The sequence below is a fragment of the Argentina silus genome, assembly GCF_951799395.1.
Source record: "Argentina silus genome assembly, chromosome: 8".
In the NCBI taxonomy this organism is placed as follows: Eukaryota; Metazoa; Chordata; class Actinopteri; order Argentiniformes; family Argentinidae; genus Argentina; species Argentina silus.
Genome location: NC_139662.1, coordinates 22,378,405 through 22,400,921, shown reverse-complemented (window position 1 = coordinate 22,400,921; position 22,517 = coordinate 22,378,405). Strand labels below are relative to the sequence as shown.

General features: G+C 47.8%; 3 protein-coding genes across 4 annotated transcripts in view; 2 read left to right on the top strand and 1 right to left on the bottom strand.

Annotated features, from left to right (window-relative positions):
• Positions 1-4,439, bottom strand: part of zhx3b (zinc fingers and homeoboxes 3b) — a 15,140-nt gene extending 10,701 nt beyond the window's left edge. The window contains exon 1 of one of the 2 annotated variants that reach the window (XM_083675004.1): positions 4,188-4,439. The gene's annotated coding sequence lies outside the window, so the exon portion shown is untranslated. Of the gene's footprint in view, positions 1-352; positions 427-4,187 lie in introns of those variants that run through there. The other variant, XM_083675005.1, reaches the window with a different exon arrangement.
• Positions 4,440-6,414: 1,975 nt separating this feature from the next.
• Positions 6,415-10,402, top strand: rab5if (RAB5 interacting factor). Its single transcript, XM_083675076.1, has 4 exons — positions 6,415-6,676; positions 7,397-7,500; positions 8,066-8,195; positions 9,092-10,402. Exons 1-4 carry the CDS (start codon positions 6,569-6,571, stop codon positions 9,131-9,133), a joined length of 384 nt encoding a protein of 127 aa, XP_083531202.1. The 5' UTR covers positions 6,415-6,568; the 3' UTR covers positions 9,134-10,402.
• A 501-nt stretch (positions 10,403-10,903) lies between these two features.
• On the top strand, positions 10,904-22,298 carry dhx35 (DEAH-box helicase 35; the record flags this gene model as incomplete). Its single annotated transcript, XM_083674676.1, has 21 exons — positions 10,904-10,964; positions 11,528-11,655; positions 11,962-12,054; positions 12,744-12,821; positions 13,130-13,234; positions 13,369-13,430; positions 14,079-14,148; positions 14,320-14,379; positions 14,809-14,921; positions 15,197-15,293; positions 15,831-15,989; positions 16,146-16,356; positions 16,676-16,800; positions 17,131-17,185; positions 17,374-17,564; positions 18,161-18,238; positions 18,497-18,626; positions 18,821-18,902; positions 19,149-19,220; positions 19,349-19,460; positions 20,207-22,298. The coding sequence occupies 21 exons, from the start codon at positions 10,904-10,906 to the stop codon at positions 20,243-20,245; spliced, it is 2,121 nt and encodes a 706-aa protein (XP_083530802.1). The 3' UTR covers positions 20,246-22,298.
• Between the last annotated feature and the right edge of the window lie 219 nt (positions 22,299-22,517).

Sequence of the window (22,517 nt, the reverse complement as noted above, 5' to 3'; positions counted from 1 at the left end):
AAAGGATCACAAAATGTGTGTGAGCCCCCCCCCCCCCACATTAACACCTACCGAAGTCACCGTTAACTACAGCCACCCAACGACCACAGAGAGGCGTGGAGCTGAGACGCAGCGGACAGCGAGGAGAGACAGACAGACGACAGACAGACGACAGACAGCCAGCTACCACTCTGCTACAGGGACCCAACACAAGCTCCCGTCGCTACAAACCTGTTCCATGGGGAGAGGGCCGGCCTATACATCCATCAGAGAAGAAGACAGAGTGTCTGTGTGTGTGCGTGTGTGTGTGTGTGTGTATTCCAACACAAGGCGAGGTTATAATGAGGAAGTAAACAACATCCGTGAAGCTCACCTCTCAGACTTGCGGAGGCCATGTTGGATGTTGGCTTTGTTGACTTGATATGATCTGTCAAAATCCCAGAAATGTTTTCCTTTGGCACAGAGACACTGACCATGACGGTTGACTGTGTGTTTGTGTTCGTATCTGTGTTGTGTGTGTGTGTGTGTGTGTGTGTGTGTGTGTGTGTGTGTGTACACATGCGGGGGTGGGTGCCTGCATGCCTGTGTGTGTGTGTGTGTGTGTGTGTGTGTGTGTGTGTGTGTGTGTGTGAGCTTGTTTACTGAGGCAGTGGGGCGGCCATTTTCCTCAGGAACCTCACAGACGGTGTTTGACAGAGACAGAGTGTTTCTGTCCCGTCACATGACCTAAACGACCCCGCGTCATGCGTAGCCTGTCGCCGTTCGCCGCTCCATCACACCTCAGACCTGCGTCTGGACTCCTCCCCCCGCGCCGACACCGCCGCTGATAACACTCTATATACGTAGCCACATATGCTAACTAAGTGTGTGTGTGTGTGTACTATTTTGTATACACACACACAAGTTTGTCTGTTTGCCTGCCTGCCTGCCTGCCTGCCTGCCTTCACTCCCCCCCCCCCCCCCCCCCCTCCACTCCCCTCCCCCTTCTCTCTTCACCCCCTCTCCCTCTCACTCTGTCCCTCAATTCCCCCCCCCCCCTCCCACAACCTCCCGCTCTGAACAAGTCCGGCCCAGGGAGGCAGGTCGGCAGCGCCACTGGTGTTACTGTCCCCATGGCAACCACCCCCCCACCCCCCGTCACTCCCACCACCACATTTTCTCTAAAAAAAAAAACACACACACACACACACACACAGAGACACACACACACACACACACACAGAGACACACACACACACACACAGAGAGAGACACACACACACACACAGAGAGACACACACACACAGAGACACACACTCCGGTCCCTGGCTCTAAGCGGGGCTTGTTTTTTCCACACGCTAGTGCGAGTGGTGACTGGAGAGTCCCTGCCCTGCTCCTATTTCAGTGCCCTGCTCACGCGGCGCTCACGTCTCCCAGTGAGGCGTGGTCGCCTGCGCCGGGGCGCTCCATTGGCTGAGGCTAATGGCGTCTCTTCCTGTTCAGTCAGTCAGTAACTCCCTGTTGAGATGGCTGCTGCCTCTGCTCTGCTCTCCATGACTCTGAGGACCAGCATGGATCACACAGGCCACGGATTGGCTGGGTTTCTTTGAAGGCAAGGGGGGGGGGGGGGGGGGGGGGGGGGGGGGGGGGGGGGGGGTGTGGTGTTGGGGTAGAGAGACAGAGAGAGACACACACACACACACACACACACACACACGAGGGCTCATACTCAGCAGACGCCATGTCTTTAAGACACTGGACAGAGCTACCTAGCTCTACCCTCTTCCTACTCCTGCCTCTGCTCTGTCGACCCTACACCTTCTGTAGAGAAGACCTACAACCCTAACCCAACCCAACTATCCCACTACTACCCCCCCCGACTACCCTACCGCCCTCCCTACCCCCACGCCACGCCGCCCCTACCCCAACCCAACTCCCACTTCTCTCCAACCCTCCTCCTCTCCTCCATTCCTCCTCCTCCTCCTCCTCCTCTCCACCTCCAGAAGCATTCTCTTGTAATCCTTCATTCCATCCCTCCTCCTCTGGCAGTAACAGTAGCGGCCCGGCCCGTGTGTGTGTGTATGTGTGTGTCTGAGGTTTTCCTCCATTCTGGCTGCATCATTTGTTTTTCGCAATTTTCGTCAAGGGAAAAGCAAAACCTCAATGACAGTGTCTCTACATTGTCATTTCAGCCGCCGCAGAATCCCATTTGGGCTGCGTTCAGGTCAGGAAACTGTCGGCCGCGCGGGGTTACGAAAGGCTGCGTTGTTGCTGTGGCCACTGGCAGTGCAGGCGTTAACGCCGGGTTGTTAAAGAGGGGAGGGAGAGAGGGAAAAAATGGCGGAGCACCATGCGATGTGCTGTCCAACCTAAAATGGCTGACATCACAGGCTGTTAACCAGCCAGGCAGAGCAGAGCCAGCTACTGCTGACCAAAACCTGCTAGCTCTGGATGTAGGCACACACGCCTCTCTCCCTCTCCTCCACTGGAAAACGGGGCTTATAGCTGACTCTGCCTTTGAGGGGGTATTTTTGGTCAACTCCAGAACGCAGGCCAAGACACAAAAAGACAGAGATAAATGGATGGTGGCTTGAAGCTCATCCTTGTTCACAGACGCATGATGGCGGAACCTGACCAGACGAATGAGGGGGCAATTATTTGGGTTCGAAACGACAAAGTTCTGAACTGCTCTCTGTTCAAACGGCTCCCTATTCACACGTTTACTTCTAAACAAATAGGGAAAGACCGTCACATGCATAATACATGTGTTTTTGCAGATCTGATAACTTAGTGAGACATAACTCTAATGCGGCTTTATATTCAATTAAATGACACTAACATACAAAACAGCCTTTGTGCAAACAATGGGCCAAGGCCCGACTCTGCCACAGCAAGAGAGAGAGAGACAGAGACAGAGAGAGAGAGAGAGAGAGAGAGAGAGAGACACGGACCTCCAACTGTTGGAGTGTGAGGTTGATCAAGGGAGATACACGCCACCACAATGACCTCAGACCATCATCTCATCAAAACAACACACAGCTCTGTTACTCTGTAGGATGTAGCATGAATAACCGTCAATATGTAATGCCTGGAGACTAAAGCTAAGACAATCGTAGACTCTTAAGAGAAAGACGACCCCCCCCCCTCCCTCCCTCCCTGACCCCTCACCCCCCCCCCCCCCCCCCCCCAAATAACTGTTGTTATTATCAACAATGGTATGACAACTGGCTTATGTCAGAGGTAATACCTGTGACACGGGTGGTGAATGGATGGTGGGATTAAAGCTGTATGTCTATGGCTGCCTATCACGTGGACATCAGACACAAATTAGCCTTTTGGAAAAGCTTTGCACTAATCTGTGGAATCAAACAGACTGCATGGCAATGTTTACATGAGGGTGTGTAACCTAGACAACTAGAGCTTGGAGTCACATAACAGTCAATGCATATGACACTACGAGGCGAAAGCAACCTATAGATTTATGAAAATCACCAACTTACTATGTTAAAATACAGCATGATTCATACATGTTTACTTTAAGGAGGTAAATACACTTTTGAGTGCCTAAATGTAGACTACCCATAATTTCTGATTCTAGTAATAATAATGCATATCTATTTCCATTTGATTTGATATAATATAATAAGCCATAATGTGACACTGGTAAAATGATCATGAACATGCATCTAAAACTTTCAGATATTCCTCCAAACCTCCAACGAGGACGCGTTACGATGAACACGTTAACCTCGCAATCATACATAAATCATATATGCGCGCGTCAAATCATATATGCGCGCGTCAGCCAGGTAAACTAAGCCATTATTATATTAGCCCTGCATGGATTAGGCGAAGGTATAAATCAAATAATAACAATTTAGTGAGCTAAAGAAAAATGAGCCACATCCCGTCAGAGAAGCTCACATGAAAATTCCCGAAATGAAAGCTTGTAACAAAACTGGCGCGACTGTTGTTCTTCCGCTCAAGTTTCAATATTGCTGGCGTCGTGAGCGGTAAGTCAATAGGTTGGCCGCATACATCTCTGAGACATTAGAACCAATTCAGAACGGGAGAAAAGACAAGCCCCCCAAAATTACTCGACCCCACTTGCTGTCGCCATTTTAAACAAGCGACATGCAGCTGGCCGACATCGCTCCCTCAAAGGTAACGATAGCTGAAAAAAAATGTCAAACTCGTTTTAAAGAATACATTCATAAAGCCACACTCACCTCACTTGGCCTCAGCGGAACAGATTAGACTGTGGAAAAAGTAAACAATAAAGCGAACCATCTAGGGAACTCAATAAATAAATAACGTGAGATATCGGGGCTTTGATGATGCCAACTTATGTGGGGGTTGTACGTCTCTGCCGCGACTGCTGATAAACGTGATACCGCTGGCCACTTCGGCTGGGGGCCACAATGTAACCCGCTCTCTTGTTTATTTGGAATGGCTCTCTCTCTCTTTCTCTCCCCCCCTCTCTCTCTCTCTCTCTCTCTCCCTCTCTCTCTCTCTCTCTCTCAGCTCAGGGAGAGAGGAGAGGAAAATACGACGTACGTACTGAGAGACAGACACGTGATACACAGCGTCATTGCCTACCGAGACCTCGGGTCGGCGTGAGCAAGCCTCCACGGTCACAGAGGGAGAAGTGAACTTTAACATCCCTCCTCACTTTAGGACGTTTCTCTTCCCGGCAATGAACGATAAGGGGTCCGATGATGTAATACGCGAGGTTCAACCTATGCTAAGGTTAAGAAGTCCTGCCTTTACCTGCCTTGTCCCCCAGTACGGGCCTATAAGGATGTGTCAGCCCCCTAGATGAACGGGAAGCCTGTGTTATGTCACACTGTTTGTTTAATTTGTCATAGATGTTCAAAAGGGGAGATGATGCCTGAACTCTAAAAGACCAGAACAAGTGAGAGCTTGTCGTCTCGTCCTCTTAACCATTTGCTCCCACAGTATTTGGGGACATGCCTATTTTAAAACAAACAGGATGTTTGTCATAAAGGTTAGGGCAAAACATGTTTTGAATTAAATCCATTTGATCTGATAGACAGGAATGAACATGCCCCAAAAACGGCAATATAAGCAACAAGTGCAACACTCACACACACACACACACAAAATTCTTGTCTTCATACAAAATAACATTTATTGTGTCATAGAGCTTCATTAGTTTTTCTCAGGGGACCCCACATGGGGTCCAGACCCCAGGTTTGGGAACTGCTGCCCTATAGTATAGGAAGCCTATGAAAAGGGGCAAATGGTGGGGAGACGCAGGCATCTGGTAACCCTGATCTCAGAAGTCTCCTCCCCAGTCCCAGCAGCTTTCTGATAATGGCCTTGCCAGTGGGTCTATACTGTAAATGGATGATCTAATATTAAGTGTTCATTATGCCAGATGTTCAATCACAAAGATGCTTTTTGTCAGTAATACATTTCAGGGCTGCATGATACATAACTGAGTGCCTTCAATTTAGGGGACTTTGGAGCCTGCTTGTAGGGTACATCACCGCAGTCCAAAATGCCTGTCAGAAACGTACACCAGACCAACTATTTTCTGAACTCAAAAGATAAACAAGGTCCATGCCAATAATACACACTTCAACCTGAGTTATCAACCTGATTTACTTTAGAAAGCCGAAACATAAGTAAAGCTTAGCTTATGAAACTCAGCTTAATGGCATTTTTTTATTGTGAAAATATCATACATTTTGTGTTTAGGAGAACTTTGGAGTCTTGTTAATTCCGTCCCTTGGTGCTGGAATAGGTCACATTGCGACATGTGATTTGTATTATGTCATGTTATGTGTTTTGTGTGCGTGTCTTTGTGAAGTAATAATAATATCAAACTATAAATATATATATTAACAGGAGCTGAGGAGACGATGAATGGATGTATTTTGGTATATTACATATTAGCTGATTTTATTGTATCTGTTTTAATGTCGTGACCGTGGAAATGTATTATGTCTTATAGTGGAGATCCTGGCTCGGTCTCCCTCGTAAAATAGGCCATCGGACCTCAAGGGACCTGTAAAATAATGGTAATAAATCAGATTAAAGCATTCCACTTGCATTGTAAAGAGTCAGCTCTGCTGTCCCATGAGTACACTATGGTGTGGTCTGCGTTATAAGGTACATTGGCAGTCTCTGTGTTGCTTGTTCATGTGAAAAACAATGAACAATGAATAGTCGACTGAGCCACTATTTGAAAATGATCTGATGGATCACCTATAGCACACTGAAAACACTGACATGAGACGATGAGATGAAAGAAAAAATGCAGTAGCAGACACCCACCTCGAGATGGCGCTGTCCTCGTTTGCGTTGATCCCGCGGAAGCGGCCAGGTCCAGCCAGAGACGTCGCATTCTCTAATTGGCTGTTAGCGACGGGGTCAAACCCTCTCTGCGCAGCCGCAGTTCCACCTGACCCTTCCCGACTGAAATCTGTCGGGTCAGCAGCGCGTTTCATTTCTGCGCACCATCACAGATTTACACTACTATCGGCTTAAATAAACAACAGGAATCGTACAATTACAAGCCGTGTGGTTTACTAAAAGTGGAGCTTGAACTAACGTGTCCTGGACGAGGAGGTACAATCAAAGAATGACGAACAGCTCAAAGAGGAAAGAAGAAGTTAATCTCGCCAATGGTGGTGTAAAACAGTCCACATGGGGCAAAGCCTTCAACAGCAGCGCTGTCTGGGAAGATAAGGTCGGCCAGCGCTTCTTCTTATGGCCGTGCAACTGGTTTAATGCATGTTCATAACATAATAAGTGCACATATTGCAGAACCGTGACCCTTGCTTTACATGTAGCTAGCTAGCTGTTTAGCATGCTGACAGTACCGCGGCTGAGGGTACTAGATTGCTCTATGGGGGATCAGTCAGTGAACAGGTGAAGTCGCCGTCCGTACAGGTGCAGATTTAGGTTTGGGACTTAGCTTGGATATCAGATTTCACGTTCTCCCAAAGGTCAATGACAGTGATTTAATTTAGCTATTTACTTGATAGTGACTGTCGATGCATGCCTAGATGGGGGGGCGGGGGGGGGGTTGGTTGACCCTCACCCCAGTGACTTACACTAAGTATATTTGTCTAAGTGAATCATCTGTATAACAGTCATCGTAAGGAAAACCTACCATAAGAACAAGTGCCATCGGCAATCACTATGCTAGAGAAAGTAAGAAACTTAATCCTCCGAAACCATAGGCCTTTCGGATCGCTGACGTTTTATTCAGTGCTTTTCTCCAGGCTGATGAAGCTGTCACACTCACCAGGGTCGGCCTAGTGGTTTCAATCCATTGTTTCAGATTAGGCTTGCTGGAAGAAATTACCAACGGGTCTTTAAACCTTCAGTAATGGTTGCATGCTGTTGGTCTGCCCTAAGGCAACGTTGTTAACCTGTCTTGTTGTTTCTCCTCCTCTCTCTACAGGATGAGTTTTTAGATGTGATTTACTGGTTCCGTCAAATCATTGCTCTCATCCTCGGCGTGATTTGGGGAGTCGCACCACTGAAAGGCTTCATTGGCATAGCCATGTAAGTATTGTAGTCATGGTGATCTGGGACATTCTTTCAGTCTAACAGGTGCATTTCACTCCTGGTCCTGGAGGCTCTCAAGTAGGGTTGGGCCAATTATTCAGTGTTATATTTAGAGAATATTGTGATCTTATTCTCTGACAGAAAAAGTGCTTAACTCCAGATAAGTGCATGAATACAAGTTATTTTTACAAGGTAAAGCACGTCTAGTGCTTTTACATCAAGTCATTTTTGGTCATGCTGTCATGTCCCTACCAAGCTTCAGCAATGGACAATAATAGCGTATATTGTAACATTTCCGAAGTAATATCGTCAATAAGACGTTTTGGATGTCGCCTAGCTGTCCTCTCGAGACGGAGGCTGGCGTTATATGGTGCAACATTTACACTTTGAGTCGCTTGAAACAAAAACGATGGGTTCCTTTGATGATGAGTACTGCGGCCCTCCAGGACCAGGAGTGAAGAATGTGAACAATATGCTTTCCACAAGCACTTTCCGTTTGCAGAGATCGTGTGTTCTATAATAAGACAGTCAATCAGTCTTTTGTGTGTTTCCATCCCTCCAGATTCTGTGTCATCAACGCCGGGGTGCTGTATGTGTACTTCAGCAACTTTCACCAGGTGGATGAGGAGGAGTATGGGGGCACGTGGGAACTCACCAAAGAAGGCTTCATGACGTCTTTTGCTCTATTTCTGGTAGGTTCACAACAGCGTTCTGTCACCAGTGGTTGTGCCACCTGGTTCCTATGACCCACATGGTGTGCAGGCTTCTGTTCTAGACCAGAAGTCTCACAACTGATTCAACGACTGCCGATGGCCCTTGTTCTTATGGAAGGTTTTACTTACGATGACTGTTGTATAGTTGATTCACTTACTTAGACAAATGTACTTATTGAAAGTCGCTTTGAAAAAAAAAACATCTGCTATGTGACTTAAATGAAATTAAAATGATAACCAGTCATGGTCTTGATGATCAATCTGCAGAATCTGATTGGTTTAAAAAATAATAATAATAATAATTTGAGCTGTACTGGACTCACTTCCGATCTTCCGCCGTAGATTGAAAACCCATCTCTTCAAGCTACATCTTAACAGTCCCTCCTAAAGACCGCTTCACCCTCACTACCCCCCCTATACTAACCCAGAGTCCTCTTCTCCCCTGTTACCCCGCTGTACAAGTTCTGTCCTGCTAATAAAATATATATATATAAAAATGTTTTAAAAAAAATAGCCTACTGGCATTACGACTGCCAATGGCCCCTGGTGTGAGCATTGATTATTTTGTCTTATGATGACTGTTGGATAGATGATTCACTTACTTAAACAAATGTATTTGTTGTACGTCGCTTTGGATAAAGGCGTCTGCTAAATGCCATAAATGTAAAAATGTAAAATGTACTGGAAAAGACCATGGGTTGGTAACCCCTAAGAGTGATTGTGTAATGTAGCTTTCGATCTGTTAAGAATTATTACTAAATGGTCGATATAAATCCTGGAATTTCCTCTCCCGTAAGATAAGGATATGATAACGTTTGTGATCTCAGAGATTGGTGGTGTCAGTATCTGCCTGACCCTCTCTTGTCTCCCATCAGGTGGTGTGGATAATATTTTACACAGCGTTACATTATGAATGACGAGCTGAAGAGGAATCCACCAGAGACAAAAAAATGAACATTTCAGTTGAAGTCAAATGACGTGACATGAAGAGCAGAGACCTCAGCGGTGTCTAGTGTGTCACCATCCTCACACAGGACTTCTCAGTATGCAATGCATCGTGGGAACTGTAGTTTGAATTGAATTACCATGTAAGACCATCAGGTTATGACCCTGTTGGGACACATCTCAATAGTCTGAGGCTTTCTCCCCTAGGCACCGTTTGATTACTTTAAATGCATCCTTCCCTCCTACCTTCCCTCCTTTCTTCAAGAAATCTGATCAAACATGATTGGAAAGACTGAAACCAGTTTCTCTACATAGCTTTCACAGATCTAGTCATGCCTGATAACCTGTAGGAAGATAGGATGGATGGATGGATGGATAGATGGATAGATGGATGGATAGATGGATGCTTTTTAAAGTATTTCATCCTGGTCCTTGTCTGGACTCCTTCATTTGCTTGTATCTGTGAACGTAGTACAGGCCAGTAAATATGATGTCTCCTCCTGGGGTTAACATTCACCTGCCCAGGTCTTTAAAGGTCGTTGCAGATGAAGAAAGGGAAAAGGAGAACAAGGACTTTTAGACTGTTGAGATGCAACCATTATACATGCCTCTATCCATCCATCCATCCCTCTTTCCTTCCTTCCTGACAGATATGGGTCATGATACTGTAATATATATATATATATATATATATCACTATATATTTGTCTTATTGCTTTCATCTGTCCACACATGCCAGATTAGTGAACTGTTAAAGCAGAGGAAGAAGGAAACATGTGTTTAAAGTGTTGGAATGGGGCTCATATGTCCAGCTGAAGATAGATCTGTTCTGTGCACTGCCATGTCTCCTTTGTCCTTTATCTAATTTAGATGTGAGAGTTTTAATTTAACGTTTGTGTTTATTTTCCTTCATGCGTAGTTTCCAGATCAAATAGTCTTAACTGATGTTCTGAGGTTAATTTAAACATGTCTGTAAATTCTGTACAATGTCCCTTTTATCAAACTCTGCATTGTATTAAAAACTGATTTATTTGTACGTCTGTGTTATATCATGTTTGATGTAACATACTTCTCAGTATTTTATAGTGAATTCAATTAAATAAATTGTTGTTGAAGACGGCTGTTATGACACTAATGTACCAGGTACACAGATGGCTTTTGAGAGGATTGTATTTTCTGATTTAAATCTTTTGGGAATCACATTAAACATGGGCTGTGTTTAGCCTCCATTTTCAAAGAGATGCAGTGTTTCAGCGTGATGATGTATTCAGCCAAGCATGCGTTTGTATGAATCAATACCATTAAGTAGTGATTATTCACACAGGACAGAGTTTTAATTTTAAGACTAATTTAAGTGCCATCATATGAATATGCAATAATGCATAATTTATTCCTAGTGCTGAAATTGTAAGAATGTGTGTGTACAGTTAAATTATCTTATACTTTCCAAATAAGTTCTGGACAACGGAGTTCTGTATTTTTAATGGTACCAATGTTGTCATTAAAGTATGGACTTATTACCCATAAGTGTAGCATATTATTCTGAACTATGTTCTGAGCATATCCACACAAAACTTTTGCATCTGATCATCCTATTTCTAAAGTTCTAAGCAGGTTAGTTTGGGTCTGGTTTTCGAGGTTCATTCGCAGATTTCACGATCAAGGAGTTCCACTTTAAGGCCTGACGTCATCCTGAACGCCGCGGCTCGAGCTTCTTTTCTTCTTTCGGTCGCAAAAGAAAGATGTGTGACGTAGAAGCCAACATGGCGGCGCCCCTCTCCACGATGAAATTCTGGAAACCGGGTAAGAGAATTAATTAACTATTCAGATAAACATCAAACCTATTAGCGTTCCACGTTAAAATAACATGCATTTCTAAATGTGCGAAAGTGGTGTTATGCAACTCGCCAAGGCTGCGTTATTATGCCTTTTTGGGTATCTGCTGCCTGCTGTGAGCCGTCAGCGACGAGAGAAGACCACTAACAACATGCAGTTATGTCAAACGTGTGACCTGTACATGACAGAAAGTTACCCATCTTCATCTAGCAAAAGCATGCTGAATGATCTGTACCCTGTCGGCTAATTATCTTATAAAATACAACACTCCGGACGTCCCTTTACAGTTGCATTTCTTAATCTATTGGCTGATTATTACAGGCTGTCCGCAACAACATTTCCCACATTTTGACCTGTCGACCTAAAGCAGAGCCATATGCACCTCAATTTACACCTCTAAACGTCATCATTGGGGCTTCCACCGCGATCTACTTCGATCCATGTCCTACTCTACACACACACACACACACACACACACACACACGTCACACCACCTTGTTATTCCTCGTCTTCGTCACCTGTCTCTTTAGGTTCGGAGGCCCCCGGGATAACGGAGGAGCGGGAGCTGACGACGGAGACCACCGGCTCCCCCATCCATTTCAACCCTCACGCCGCCCTGTCCATCGAGAAGCAACGGCAGAAGCTTCCCGTTTTTAAGGTTCACACTCTCTCTCTTCTGTCACAAACACATTTGCCAGAGGGTTCTAAAATAAACCTGAGCATGGAAATACATTTTGTATGGACTTCTTCCTCCCTTCATTCCCACTGATAGCACAGGGTATATAACAGCAACATTGAGGATAGGGATTTGCTTTCAATTACACTGTTATTTAATGTGTTGAGGAGAGAAGCGCATGTTACTAGGCTATTGAGATTGTCCCTCTGCAACTGTTAGTCTGACCTGATACACCAATTATGGCCCGATATTCAATGTTTTGGGGACTCATTGGCATGTTGCTTTCAGCACAGAAACAACATATTGTACTTGGTGGAAAGCTACCAGACGGTCATCATCGTTGGAGAGACAGGATGTGGAAAGACGACACAGATCCCTCAGGTTTGTATCTGACTTTTTCTTGTTTGTTTCACTTTAAAACAGATACTCATAATCTGATCTGAGGCGACGTCGCACTCTTGAGTGTACAGCGTGAGATAGCAGTGGAGCGGTAACTGATTCTGATGTCGTCAAACGCCTCCACTCTCAAACCAGCACTGACTCTGAATTTGTTCAGGGAAACCCTGCACATCATTCTGCCTACTAAAGACCCCCCCCCCCCCCCCCCCCCCAGTATTACACAGTTCTCAAGGTTAGAGGTGCACTGGGCAAAATAGCCGCAAGGCAGGACGTTGCAGTAGTGAACTGACGCCCTTCATGCTGCCTGAGTCCCAAAGCGAGTGAGCGTGACCTTGTCTCGATGCTAAGTGGCCTCTTCTATGTAGGGCTCGGAGTAAATGAACTGCCGCTTAATTTGTGCAGAGTATGCTGTTCTGAAATATTGATGTCTCCCTCTTCCTCCTCTTCCTTCTTGTTGTCTTTTTCTCCTCCATCTCTTTCTACCTCTTCCCTGCGTCGTGTTACCTTTGACCTTTACCTTGGGTCCCCTCGTGTCATCTTTGTCTTTTTTATTTCACTTTGTTCTCTCTCTCTTTTTTTCCATCCCTCTGCCCTTCTCTCTCTCCCTTTCCTCTCCCCCTCCCCCCTCCCCCTCTACTGCCCCCTCCCCCCCCTCCCCCTTTCTCCCTCAGTACTTGCTGGAGGCTGGCTGGGCAGCTGAGGGGAAGGTGATTGGGGTGACACAGCCTCGTCGAGTGGCTGCTATCTCGGTAAGTCTCCTACCGGACTCTCACACGCTCCTCCATTCCTGCCTTCACCGTCCACTTCACTTCCCTCAGAAAAACGGCAGCGCCGTCCTCAGCGCGGGCCTCGTGTGCCCCTCTGAACAGTAGTGCAATGCACGCCATAAGAAACTTGAATTGGGCACGTCGGCACAAGCCTTTATCCTCATGGAATTCCAGTACCAGAAAAAAATTCTGGGAAAAAAAATAAATATGAGAGAACAGCCATCAATCAGCGTCAGGGTTATACAGGGCTGTACTTCACTGAGGGGGTCTCCCCACTTCCTTCCTCTCAGGTAGCCAGTCGACTGGCAGAAGAGCGTGGCGCCCTGCTGGGGCACGAGGTAGGCTACACCATCCGATTCGACGACTGCTCAGACCCCCACGCCACCCGCATCAAGGTACGAGCCGTCCTCTGTTATCCTGCGGTAGGCTTTCCCGTGTCTGTTTATTGTCTGTTATCCTGCGGTAGGCTTTCCCGTGTCTGTTTATTGGCTGTTCTCCTGACACGCCTGGTTGTGTCTTTCCGCTTCAGTTCCTGACAGATGGCATGTTGGTACGAGAGATGATGGCGGATCCTCTCCTGAAGAAGTACAGGTAAATAACAGGATCAGCTCCACCCTCTTGTCCCAGTTGTCACTCCGACGGTGTTCTCCAAACGATCGTAGAATCAGTTTCAAAGATTCAAAGTGGCACCGATAAAATGTGTGAATCCTTTTCTGTGTGGCTTCTGGTGCCCAAAGGAGGTGTCGATGTTGACACGACGTTCCTCACAGATGTGTTGTCCCCGTCTGCCTCGCTGGCTCTACACAAACTACGCCTATTAAGCGATATTTCCGCTGCTTATGGACATGGGGGGGGGGGGTCACAAAAACACTGGAGGGGGGGGTGATCCTGACAGTTAAACAGGATCATGTGGGGCGCTCATATCCTGCATGTCATCCCTCCTCTCTCTCACCCATCCTTCCTGTCAATCTCCACTATCTCTATCCCAGTGAAGCAGAAATGCCATAAAAACATATTTAAAAAAATAAATAACAGGATTAGTTCCACTCTCTTGTCCCAATTGTCACTTCAACGGTGTTCTTCAGACGATCTTAGAATACGTTTTATGTCATTCTTTATTGAAAGCCTTACTTTGTAACCTCATCGACGTGCGTGTGACTGAAAACCGCAACGTTGTACCGTTTGAGTACCGCTGTTTTAACCGAAAACGCTCCACACTTTGTCTTTGTGTGTTCCTAGTGTCCTGATTCTGGATGAGGCGCATGAGAGAACCCTGTACACAGACATCGCCATCGGCCTGCTGAAGAAGGTAGCCTTTCTCCCTGCTACTTCAATGGTTTTGTGTCTTTTAACTGGAATGCATTTGAACCGTGCTGTTCTAGTCCTGACCTGGAAGACCCCACAAGGTCACGCTCTCTTCCAAATCATTGAAACAAGGAACGGATTAGCATAATCACTTTCTTTTGTTCTCCCTCAACAGGTTCAGAAGAAGAGAAGAGACCTCCGGCTGATTGTGGCCTCCGCCACTCTGGATGCCAAGGTGATTTGGGAAGCTCATTAAGATGGACGGATATGCTTTGGTACAGAGAAACAAAGGGACAGATAAGAGATGAGATGATGTCCTGAGCGCCCACAGTGCAGTGACATCTGAAATGTAGCTAAAAGACTTTTCCTCTGGCAGAGAAAAGCTCAGTTGGATTATGACTGTGTCAACAAACTAAACGGGACAGGAGGCATTTTTCTTGTCCTGTGTCGAGGGGTTTTAGATTCCTGTCAACGCAGCGATTTTTGCTTCCTAAGCTTTATCAGTGATCAAGTGATACTACAGTTGCAATGGCTTGAGTTTGAGAACATTTGACTAAATCTTTGCTATCTACCCCAAAAAAGTATTGTTTTAAATCTTGCACATACTGCTGCTTAAATGTCTATCCCTACGCCATCTAACGCATAGTTATGTCATTGGCTGTAGAAATTCCAAGAGTTTTTCAACCTGAATGAGTCTGGGGACCCCAACAAGGACACGTGTGGGATTCTGACGGTGGAGGGACGCACCTTCCCTGTGGACGTCTTCTACACTGTCAGGTATTGCATGGACGCCATGACACCCAGGATCCTCCATCCCCACCTAAAGGGGGGGTCTTATTTGCTGTCCTGTGAAGGTGCCCAGCAACCCCAGACAGCTCTGAGTACATCCTCTCCTCCCCTGTCTCCAGCCCTGTGATTTAAGCCCTGACTTTGTCCTCTCCTCCCTCTGTCTCCAGCCCTGTGATTTAAGCCCTGACTTTGTCCTCTCCTCCCCTGTCTCCAGCCCTGTGATTTTAAGCCCTGACTATGTCCTCTCCTCCCTCTGTCTCCAGCCCTGTGCCAGACTACGTGAAGGCCACAGTGGAGACTGTGCTGAAGATCCATGAAACAGAGGATGATGGAGATGTCCTGGCCTTCCTCACCGGACAGGTGTGTGAGAGTGTGAGAGTGTGAGAGTGTGAGAGTGTGTGTGTGTGTGTGTGATGGAGACGTCTTGGCCTCCCTCACCGGACAGGTCCGTGGCCCCGTTCCAACACTCTAAAGATACCTCCTTCCTTTCTGCCCTCCTTGATGTAATTACCGGTTTGACTGACACAACTAGCCAGGTGAAATGAAGGGACATCTACTGCACAGCCGACTCTGACAGGAACACTGAATAAAGAACAAAGATGCGCTTGCTCATCGGTTTCTTAAAGGTTATGTTTCTGGAGCGGGGCAGTACTATTATATCCCACTATTATATTGTTCATTTGTGTTGGATAGAGACAGTGAGGGAGGCCAGGACAGTAAGGAGAGAGAGGGCATGTCAGCAGGGCAGGGGCCTGATTCAAACGCATGCTGACATGGGCATATGTGTGCACTGTAGGCCGCGGTGGTAGACCACCGGACCACCCCAGGCCTCGCTGCTCATCCGGTTCTGATCCGTTGTGTCACGGCCTAACTGGTAGTCTGTGTGTGTTCTTGCAGGAGGAGGTGGAGAAGGTGGTGTCTCTGTTGACGGAGCAGGCCCGGGCTCTGTCTCGCTACGGGATGAAGAAGCACCTGAGAGTGATGCCCATGTACGCAGGCCTGCCCTACGCCGAACAGATGAAGGTGTTTGAGAGGGCGCCCCCTACTGTCCGCAAGGTGAATCTGCGTCACTGCACCCGCTGCCTTTATTCCCCCATCATGTTTCCGTTTCACTTCGACTTTTTTAAATTGAAAAACCCCCTAAAATAATAGTAATAATAATAATTTCAACTGATTCATAAGTTTTGGAACCTCCCTCTCTTCTCCTCCCAGGTGGTGGTGGCCACGAACATAGCAGAGACGTCTGTCACCATCAACGGCGTGGGGTTCGTGATCGACTGTGCGTTTGTGAAGCTGCGGGTGTACAACCCCCGCACGGCCGTGGAGTCCCTGGTGGTCACGCCCATCTCCAAGGCCTCCGCCAGCCAGCGGGCAGGGAGGGGGGGGCGCAACCGCGCAGGGAAGTGCTTCAGACTATACACAGGTGTGTGTGTCTGTGTGTGTGTGTGTGTGTTGGGGTGGGATTGGTTTTATGGGAGTATGTGACTGTGGTGTGTGTGTGTGTGTTTTTGTGTGTGTGTGTGCGTGCTCGTTTTTCTGTGTGTGTGTTTTCGTGGGTGAGATTGGTTTTATGGGAGTCTGTGACTGGTGGGGTTATCTCTGTGTGTGTGTGTGTGTGTGTGTGTGTGTGTGTGTGTGTGTGTGTGTGTGTGTGTGTGTGTGTGTGTGTGTGTGTGTGTGTGTGTGGACTCTAGTGAGAGGAGTTAGTGTGCGGTACTTATTCAGCTCTCTGCCTCCCCCAGAGGAGGACTTTGAGAAGCTGCCGGCCTCCACAGTGCCAGAGATGCAGAGAACCAACCTGGCTCCCGTCATCCTGCAGCTCAAAGCTCTGGGCATCGACAACGTGCTCCGGTTCAGCTTCCTCTCCGTAAGTGCCCACTCAGCTCCTACAGCAGAGCACAGAGGCGTAGGAAGAGGGAGACTAGGGTTTGGTCATGTGACCTTAAAGCGCCCTCTACTGTATGAGCCAGTGGATTTGTGATCAGCTGTGGTGCAGGATGATGATAGGTCGAGACGGTGCAGGATGATGATAGGTTGAGACGGTGCAGGATGATGATAGGTTGAGACGGTGTGCGTCATCGATTGACTAGAAATACACATGAAAATGGATTTTGTGGAAACAACCCCTTTAACTGCAGGACGATGTAGAGTAGCCAGTCCTAAGTGTAACCCTCTCTCTCCCCCACCCCCTCTGCAGCCCCCACCAGCCCAGTCCATGGTCCAGGCCCTGGAGCTGCTCTATGCCCTCGGGGGTGAGACCAAGACCCCCACAACACCCCCAACACACATCCCCAACACACCCCCAACACCACACCCACAACACACCCTGCCAGAAACATCTTCATGATGACTAACCTGGCCATCTAGACTGACTTCTGTGTGTGTGTGTCTGTGTGTGTCTGTGTGTGTGTGCGTGCGTCCTCCCTCCCTCCCCCCCCAGGTCTGGACCAGTATGGCCGTCTGACTGACCCCATGGGTGTTCGGATGGCAGAGTTCCCCCTCAGCCCCATGTTCGCCAAGATGCTGCTGGAATCAGGAAACTTTGGGTGCTCCAAGGAGATCGTTACCATAGCAGCCATGATGCAGATCCAGAACATCTTTGTGGTGCCATCCAATCAGAAGAAAGTAGCTGTGAGTACCGAGGTGTCCCCTCTCAAGCTGGACTGGACCAAATTCTGCTTTAATTAGAAACATCTGTTCAACAGAAGGACCGCGCGTGGGAGGGAGAGGGGGATCTTGGGAGTTGTAGGAATTGAATCAAATGGGCAATTTGGAACATCAGGACTGATGAGGGCATTGAAAGCGAGATATCTTGACTCAGGTCGTTTTAAAACGCGATTTTTTTGTGAAAGTGTGTACTATAGAATAATGAAAACAACAAATCCACACGATTACAGGGTCACATTCTGCTTTAACCATTAAGCAAAAAGGGTGGCTAGTAACTTGTACATAAGTCGCCCCTATTTTACATACTTAAAATGTGCTCTTATGGGGCGCTCAGTGGCGTAGCACACTAATGCGCATACCATATCATCGCAAGGTCCCTGGTTCGATTCCGGCCATCAACATATCCTGCATGTCATCCCTCCTCTCTCTCACCCACCCTTCCTGTCAATCTCTACTGTCTCTATCCCAATAAAGCAGAAATTCCCTAAAATATATATTTAAAAAAGTGCTCTTATGCGTTGTTCTGATTGGCCGGCCCTGATCTCTGTTCCCATCTGCAGGCCCGTGAGCACAGGAAGTTTGCGGTGGCGGAGGGCGACCACCTGACCATGCTGAACGTGTATGAGGCGTTCATTAAGGTGGGTCAGGGTTGGAGACAGCCTGGAGCAGGAGTCTGTCCTGGTGGTCAGGCCATTCAGACTGGGCAATAGTCTAACCCCTTTCCATCCTGTCCCCCCCCCTCCCTCTCTCTCTCCCCCTCTCTCTCCCTGCCTCCCCCTCTCTCTCCCACCTCCCTCCCTCCCCACCCACTCCCTCTCTCTCTCTCTCTGTCTTCCTCCCCCCCTCCCTCTCCCCCTCCCTCCCCCCCTCCCTCTCCCCCTCCCTCCCCCCTACAGCACCAGAAGAGCTCCCAGTGGTGTCAGGAGCGCTTCCTCAACTATAAGGGGCTCCTGCGCGCCATGACTGTACGAGAGCAGCTCAGACGTCTCATGAACAAGTTTAAGGTGCCACGCACCTCGAGCGAAGGTGTGTGTGTGTGTGTGTGTGTGTGTGTGTGTGTGTGTGTGTGTGTGTGTGTGTGTGTGTGTGTGTGTGTGTGTGTATTGTGTGTGTATTGTGTGTGTATTGTGTGTGTGTGTGTATTGTGTGTGTGTAGGTGTGTATATATACTGTGTGTGTGTTTATCTAGTCTCACAGTTCACCTGGTCTGTGTTGCCTAGGTGACCCGGACGTGATCCTGAGGTGCATCGTGTCTGGATTCTTCTCCAACGCGGCCCGCATGCATCACTCAGGATCCTACAGGTGAGCAGCCTCACCTCTGTTCACACCCCCTCTCCCCTGTTCACACCCACTCTCCCCTGCTCACACCCCCTCACCTCTGTTCACACCCCCTCTCCCCTGCTCACACCCCCTCACCTCTGTTCACACACACTCACCTCTGAGTCATCCATATACGTATGGAAACTCCATGTCTCTCTCTCTCTCTCTCTCTCTCTCTCTCTCTCTCTCCCCCTCTTATCTCGCGCTCCTTCTGCCTCTGTACCTCAGGACTTTAAGAGATGACCGTGAGCTTCACATCCACCCCAACTCTGTGCTGTTCGGGGAGAAGCCTCCAAAGTGGTGAGTCATTATCAGGCCGTGTGATCGGCCTCAACCACAGGCGTTCCTTGTAGGGTTAAGGCGATGTCACGTCACTGTGACCTGCAGTTCCTGTCGTGTGTCTGACGCTGACTCGGTCTCCTCTCCAGGGTGGTCTTTAACGAAGTGGTGCAGACCGCCAAGTATTACATGCGTGATGTCACCGCCGTAGAGTCCACCTGGTTGGTCGAGCTGGCGCCTCACTTTTACAAGCAGGCCAAGGTAGGACTTAATGCTCGACCCTCCCCCTGACCCTAGCCCTGACCCTAGCCCTGACCCTAGCCCTAACCCTCCCCCTGACCCTAGCCCTGACCCTAGCCCTGACCCTCCCCCTGACCCTAGCCCTGACCCTAGCCCTGACCCTCCCCCTGACCCTAGCCCTGACCCTAGCCCTAACCCTCCCCCTGACCCTAGCCCTGACCCTAGCCCTGACCCTAGCCCTAACCCTCCCCCTGACCCTAGCCCTGACCCTAGCCCTGACCCTAGCCCTGACCCTCCCCCTGACCCTAGCCCTAACCCTCCCCCAATCCGGTTCCTTCAGATCTGCCAACCCTAAACGGGGGGAGATGTTTTCATGCCGGCCGAACGCACAAACATCACGTCACATCACTTCCTCTCTCTTACGCTCTCACATCAATTTCACTTTCATCACCTTGTTCCCCCTCCCTCTCTCTCCCCCCCTCCCTCTCTCTCCCTCCCTCCCCCCTCCCTCCCTCTCTTTCTCCCTCTCTCTCTTTCTCCCTCCCTCCCTCTCTTTCTCTCTCTCCCTCTCTCTCTCTCTCTCCCCCCCTCCCTCTCTCTCTTTCTCCCTCTCTCTCTTTCTCCCTCCCTCCCTCTCTTTCTCCCTCCCTCCCTCTCTTTCTCCCTCTCCCCCCCTCTCTCTCTCTCCCTCTCTCTCTCTCTCCCCCCCTCCCTCTCTCTCTCTTTCTCCCTCTCTCTCTCTCTCCCTCTCTCTCTTTCTCCTTCAGCACGGCTCACTGGCAAGCAAGAGATCCAGGGTCCTCTAAGCCGGGCCGCGTCCCCCCTGCCAGCCCACCTCTGGCCCGCTGAGCCCTGGCTGTTGACCTATACATCCACAGCGGAGGAGAGCAGAGAGGGCCAGGGGAGGCAGGGGGAGGAAGACCCAGAGATGGGCGAGGACGACATCCCTCTAAAACCAACACTGTGCCCCCCCCCCCCCCTCCCTCCCCCTCTCACCCCCCACCCCTCTCAATCTCCCTGTATATAGAAATATATGATGATATATTTATTTTACATGTTCCACCCCTACACCCCCCCTGGTGACCACTAGATGGCCATGCTGGAATGGACAAAAGTGGTGACGTGTCTATTTCTGAGTCAACAAATGTTGTTTCAATTTGTTAAATGATTTTTAGGATCCCTTTTGTTGCCTTTTGGCTGAGATCAAGTGTAGTGTCTGTAGTATCTGTGTTTAGACGCTGATGCGCCCCTTTATAGGGCCAGGGGGTGAAGTCAGGGTTAGTGGTTACGTCGCGTTAGCGATTCAGAAAGCGTCCGACTTCCGTCCTCACCGGCATGGCCAGATAGTGACTAGCTCTCCATCCCTGTACATATTAGAGACATAGCAGGTCCAAGGAATGGTCGGGTTCCGAGGCCTTCCACGCCCGGGCCTTGGTTCCATGGTTATTTTTTTACAGCTTTGCTTTTTTTTTAGTTGTGGCATGGCACGGTAAATAGATGGAGACTGAGTGTGAGGATGTGACACTTTTTTTTTTTTTTTTGTATTTGTTTTTGAGGGACTCAAAAGCGATTTTTTTTATTTTGTGGCTGATTCACTTCCCCTTAGCCATGATACCTGTCTGTTGGACTTAACCACTTCTCTGTATCTGTGTGGCACGGCAACAATGTAGCATCGGTCAGTGTCCAAACAGTCAGGTACCAAGGCTATCCCCGGGTCCAGAAGTTGGCCCATCTACAGTGCTTCCTCTCTGGTTCACCTACAGGCTTGTGCCACAGACGGAAACGCATTTCAAGTTTACTCGGCGATACAGAATGTACGTATGGATTACTGTGAGGAAAAAAAAACGATCTAGTTTATTTTAGACTGCTGTAAGAACTCTCTGCCACTTTCATACCGTCTATCAGCTCAAACATAGTGGCCTTTAACCGTTCTGTGCCAAAATGTTATCAAACCATATTTCACATTTCACCTGGAATGGAATGTGAAAATACAACCGGAGTGTTGTGGGAACGAGACGTGCAATCAAAACTACAAAACGAAGAAGTGCCATTTGTTTCTGTACTGTTGCGTCAGGTGCGTTCAGAGATGCATCCCAAGCCTCAAAAAACAACGAAAGCATTTATCTTTTCTTACCACTTCTCTCTGGTCGACACTGTGGCAGTACTGTAATTTTCCTTCTGTCCTCAGACTGTGCTTTCAATCCATCCGTTTACGATTTACATCGCTTTTATTCTGTGTCAAGGTTATGTACGTGTAACCAAAAATGCAAATATTTTGAAGTCTGTCCTCCCGGTCCTGTAACATTCCCGGCTTTTTTTTAATTTTTTAATTTGTGCGTCATGTGTGGTTTTGTAAGCCTTCAAGTATGATTTTAGCCCCGGAAGATTTAGAAAGGCCTTAGAGAGCAGAAGAACAAACGCAAAGGTTGGTCATTTTGAAACCGCCAGGACCTGCTTTCATATCAGTAAGGTTACTGTCCTTAACTTTATTGACCAATGTTTGCATGGTTATACCTATAGATTCCTCCAATAAGATAGGGACAGTATAACTGACTCCCAACTTTGGAAACCGATATACCACCCCCATAGACGAATAAACTCAATCCAATTAGTTCAGTATACAAGTGAAAAACTCTTGCATGTTAAATGGTACTCTTACTTGTAAGATCACACTGTAGATTTACACTAATGTACCTGTAGTTGACTGTGAGATGACTGCCTCATGTTCCTATGTGCTGATAATCTTAATCTGTGCGCAGACAAACTGTAATCTGTAGAATTTTGTAGTTGCACAGCTCCGAAAAACAGCTGTATCCTTCCACAACTTATCCTGCACATCTTCAAATAAAACCGTATGGTGATGCACTAAACCGTCTCCATGTCTGTTTGTGTCCTCTCTCGTTACGTGGATTTACAAGTATCCTATCAACTAGATAAAATGTTCTTATTGAATATTTCCCCCCATTCTATTGTGTATATTTCTTCTAGCGTTGTGCCTGCCAAAAGCCCTTGGTCCTTTTTCTTGTGATGACTGATGGATAGATGATTCACTCACTTAGACAAATGTAAAATCTGCTA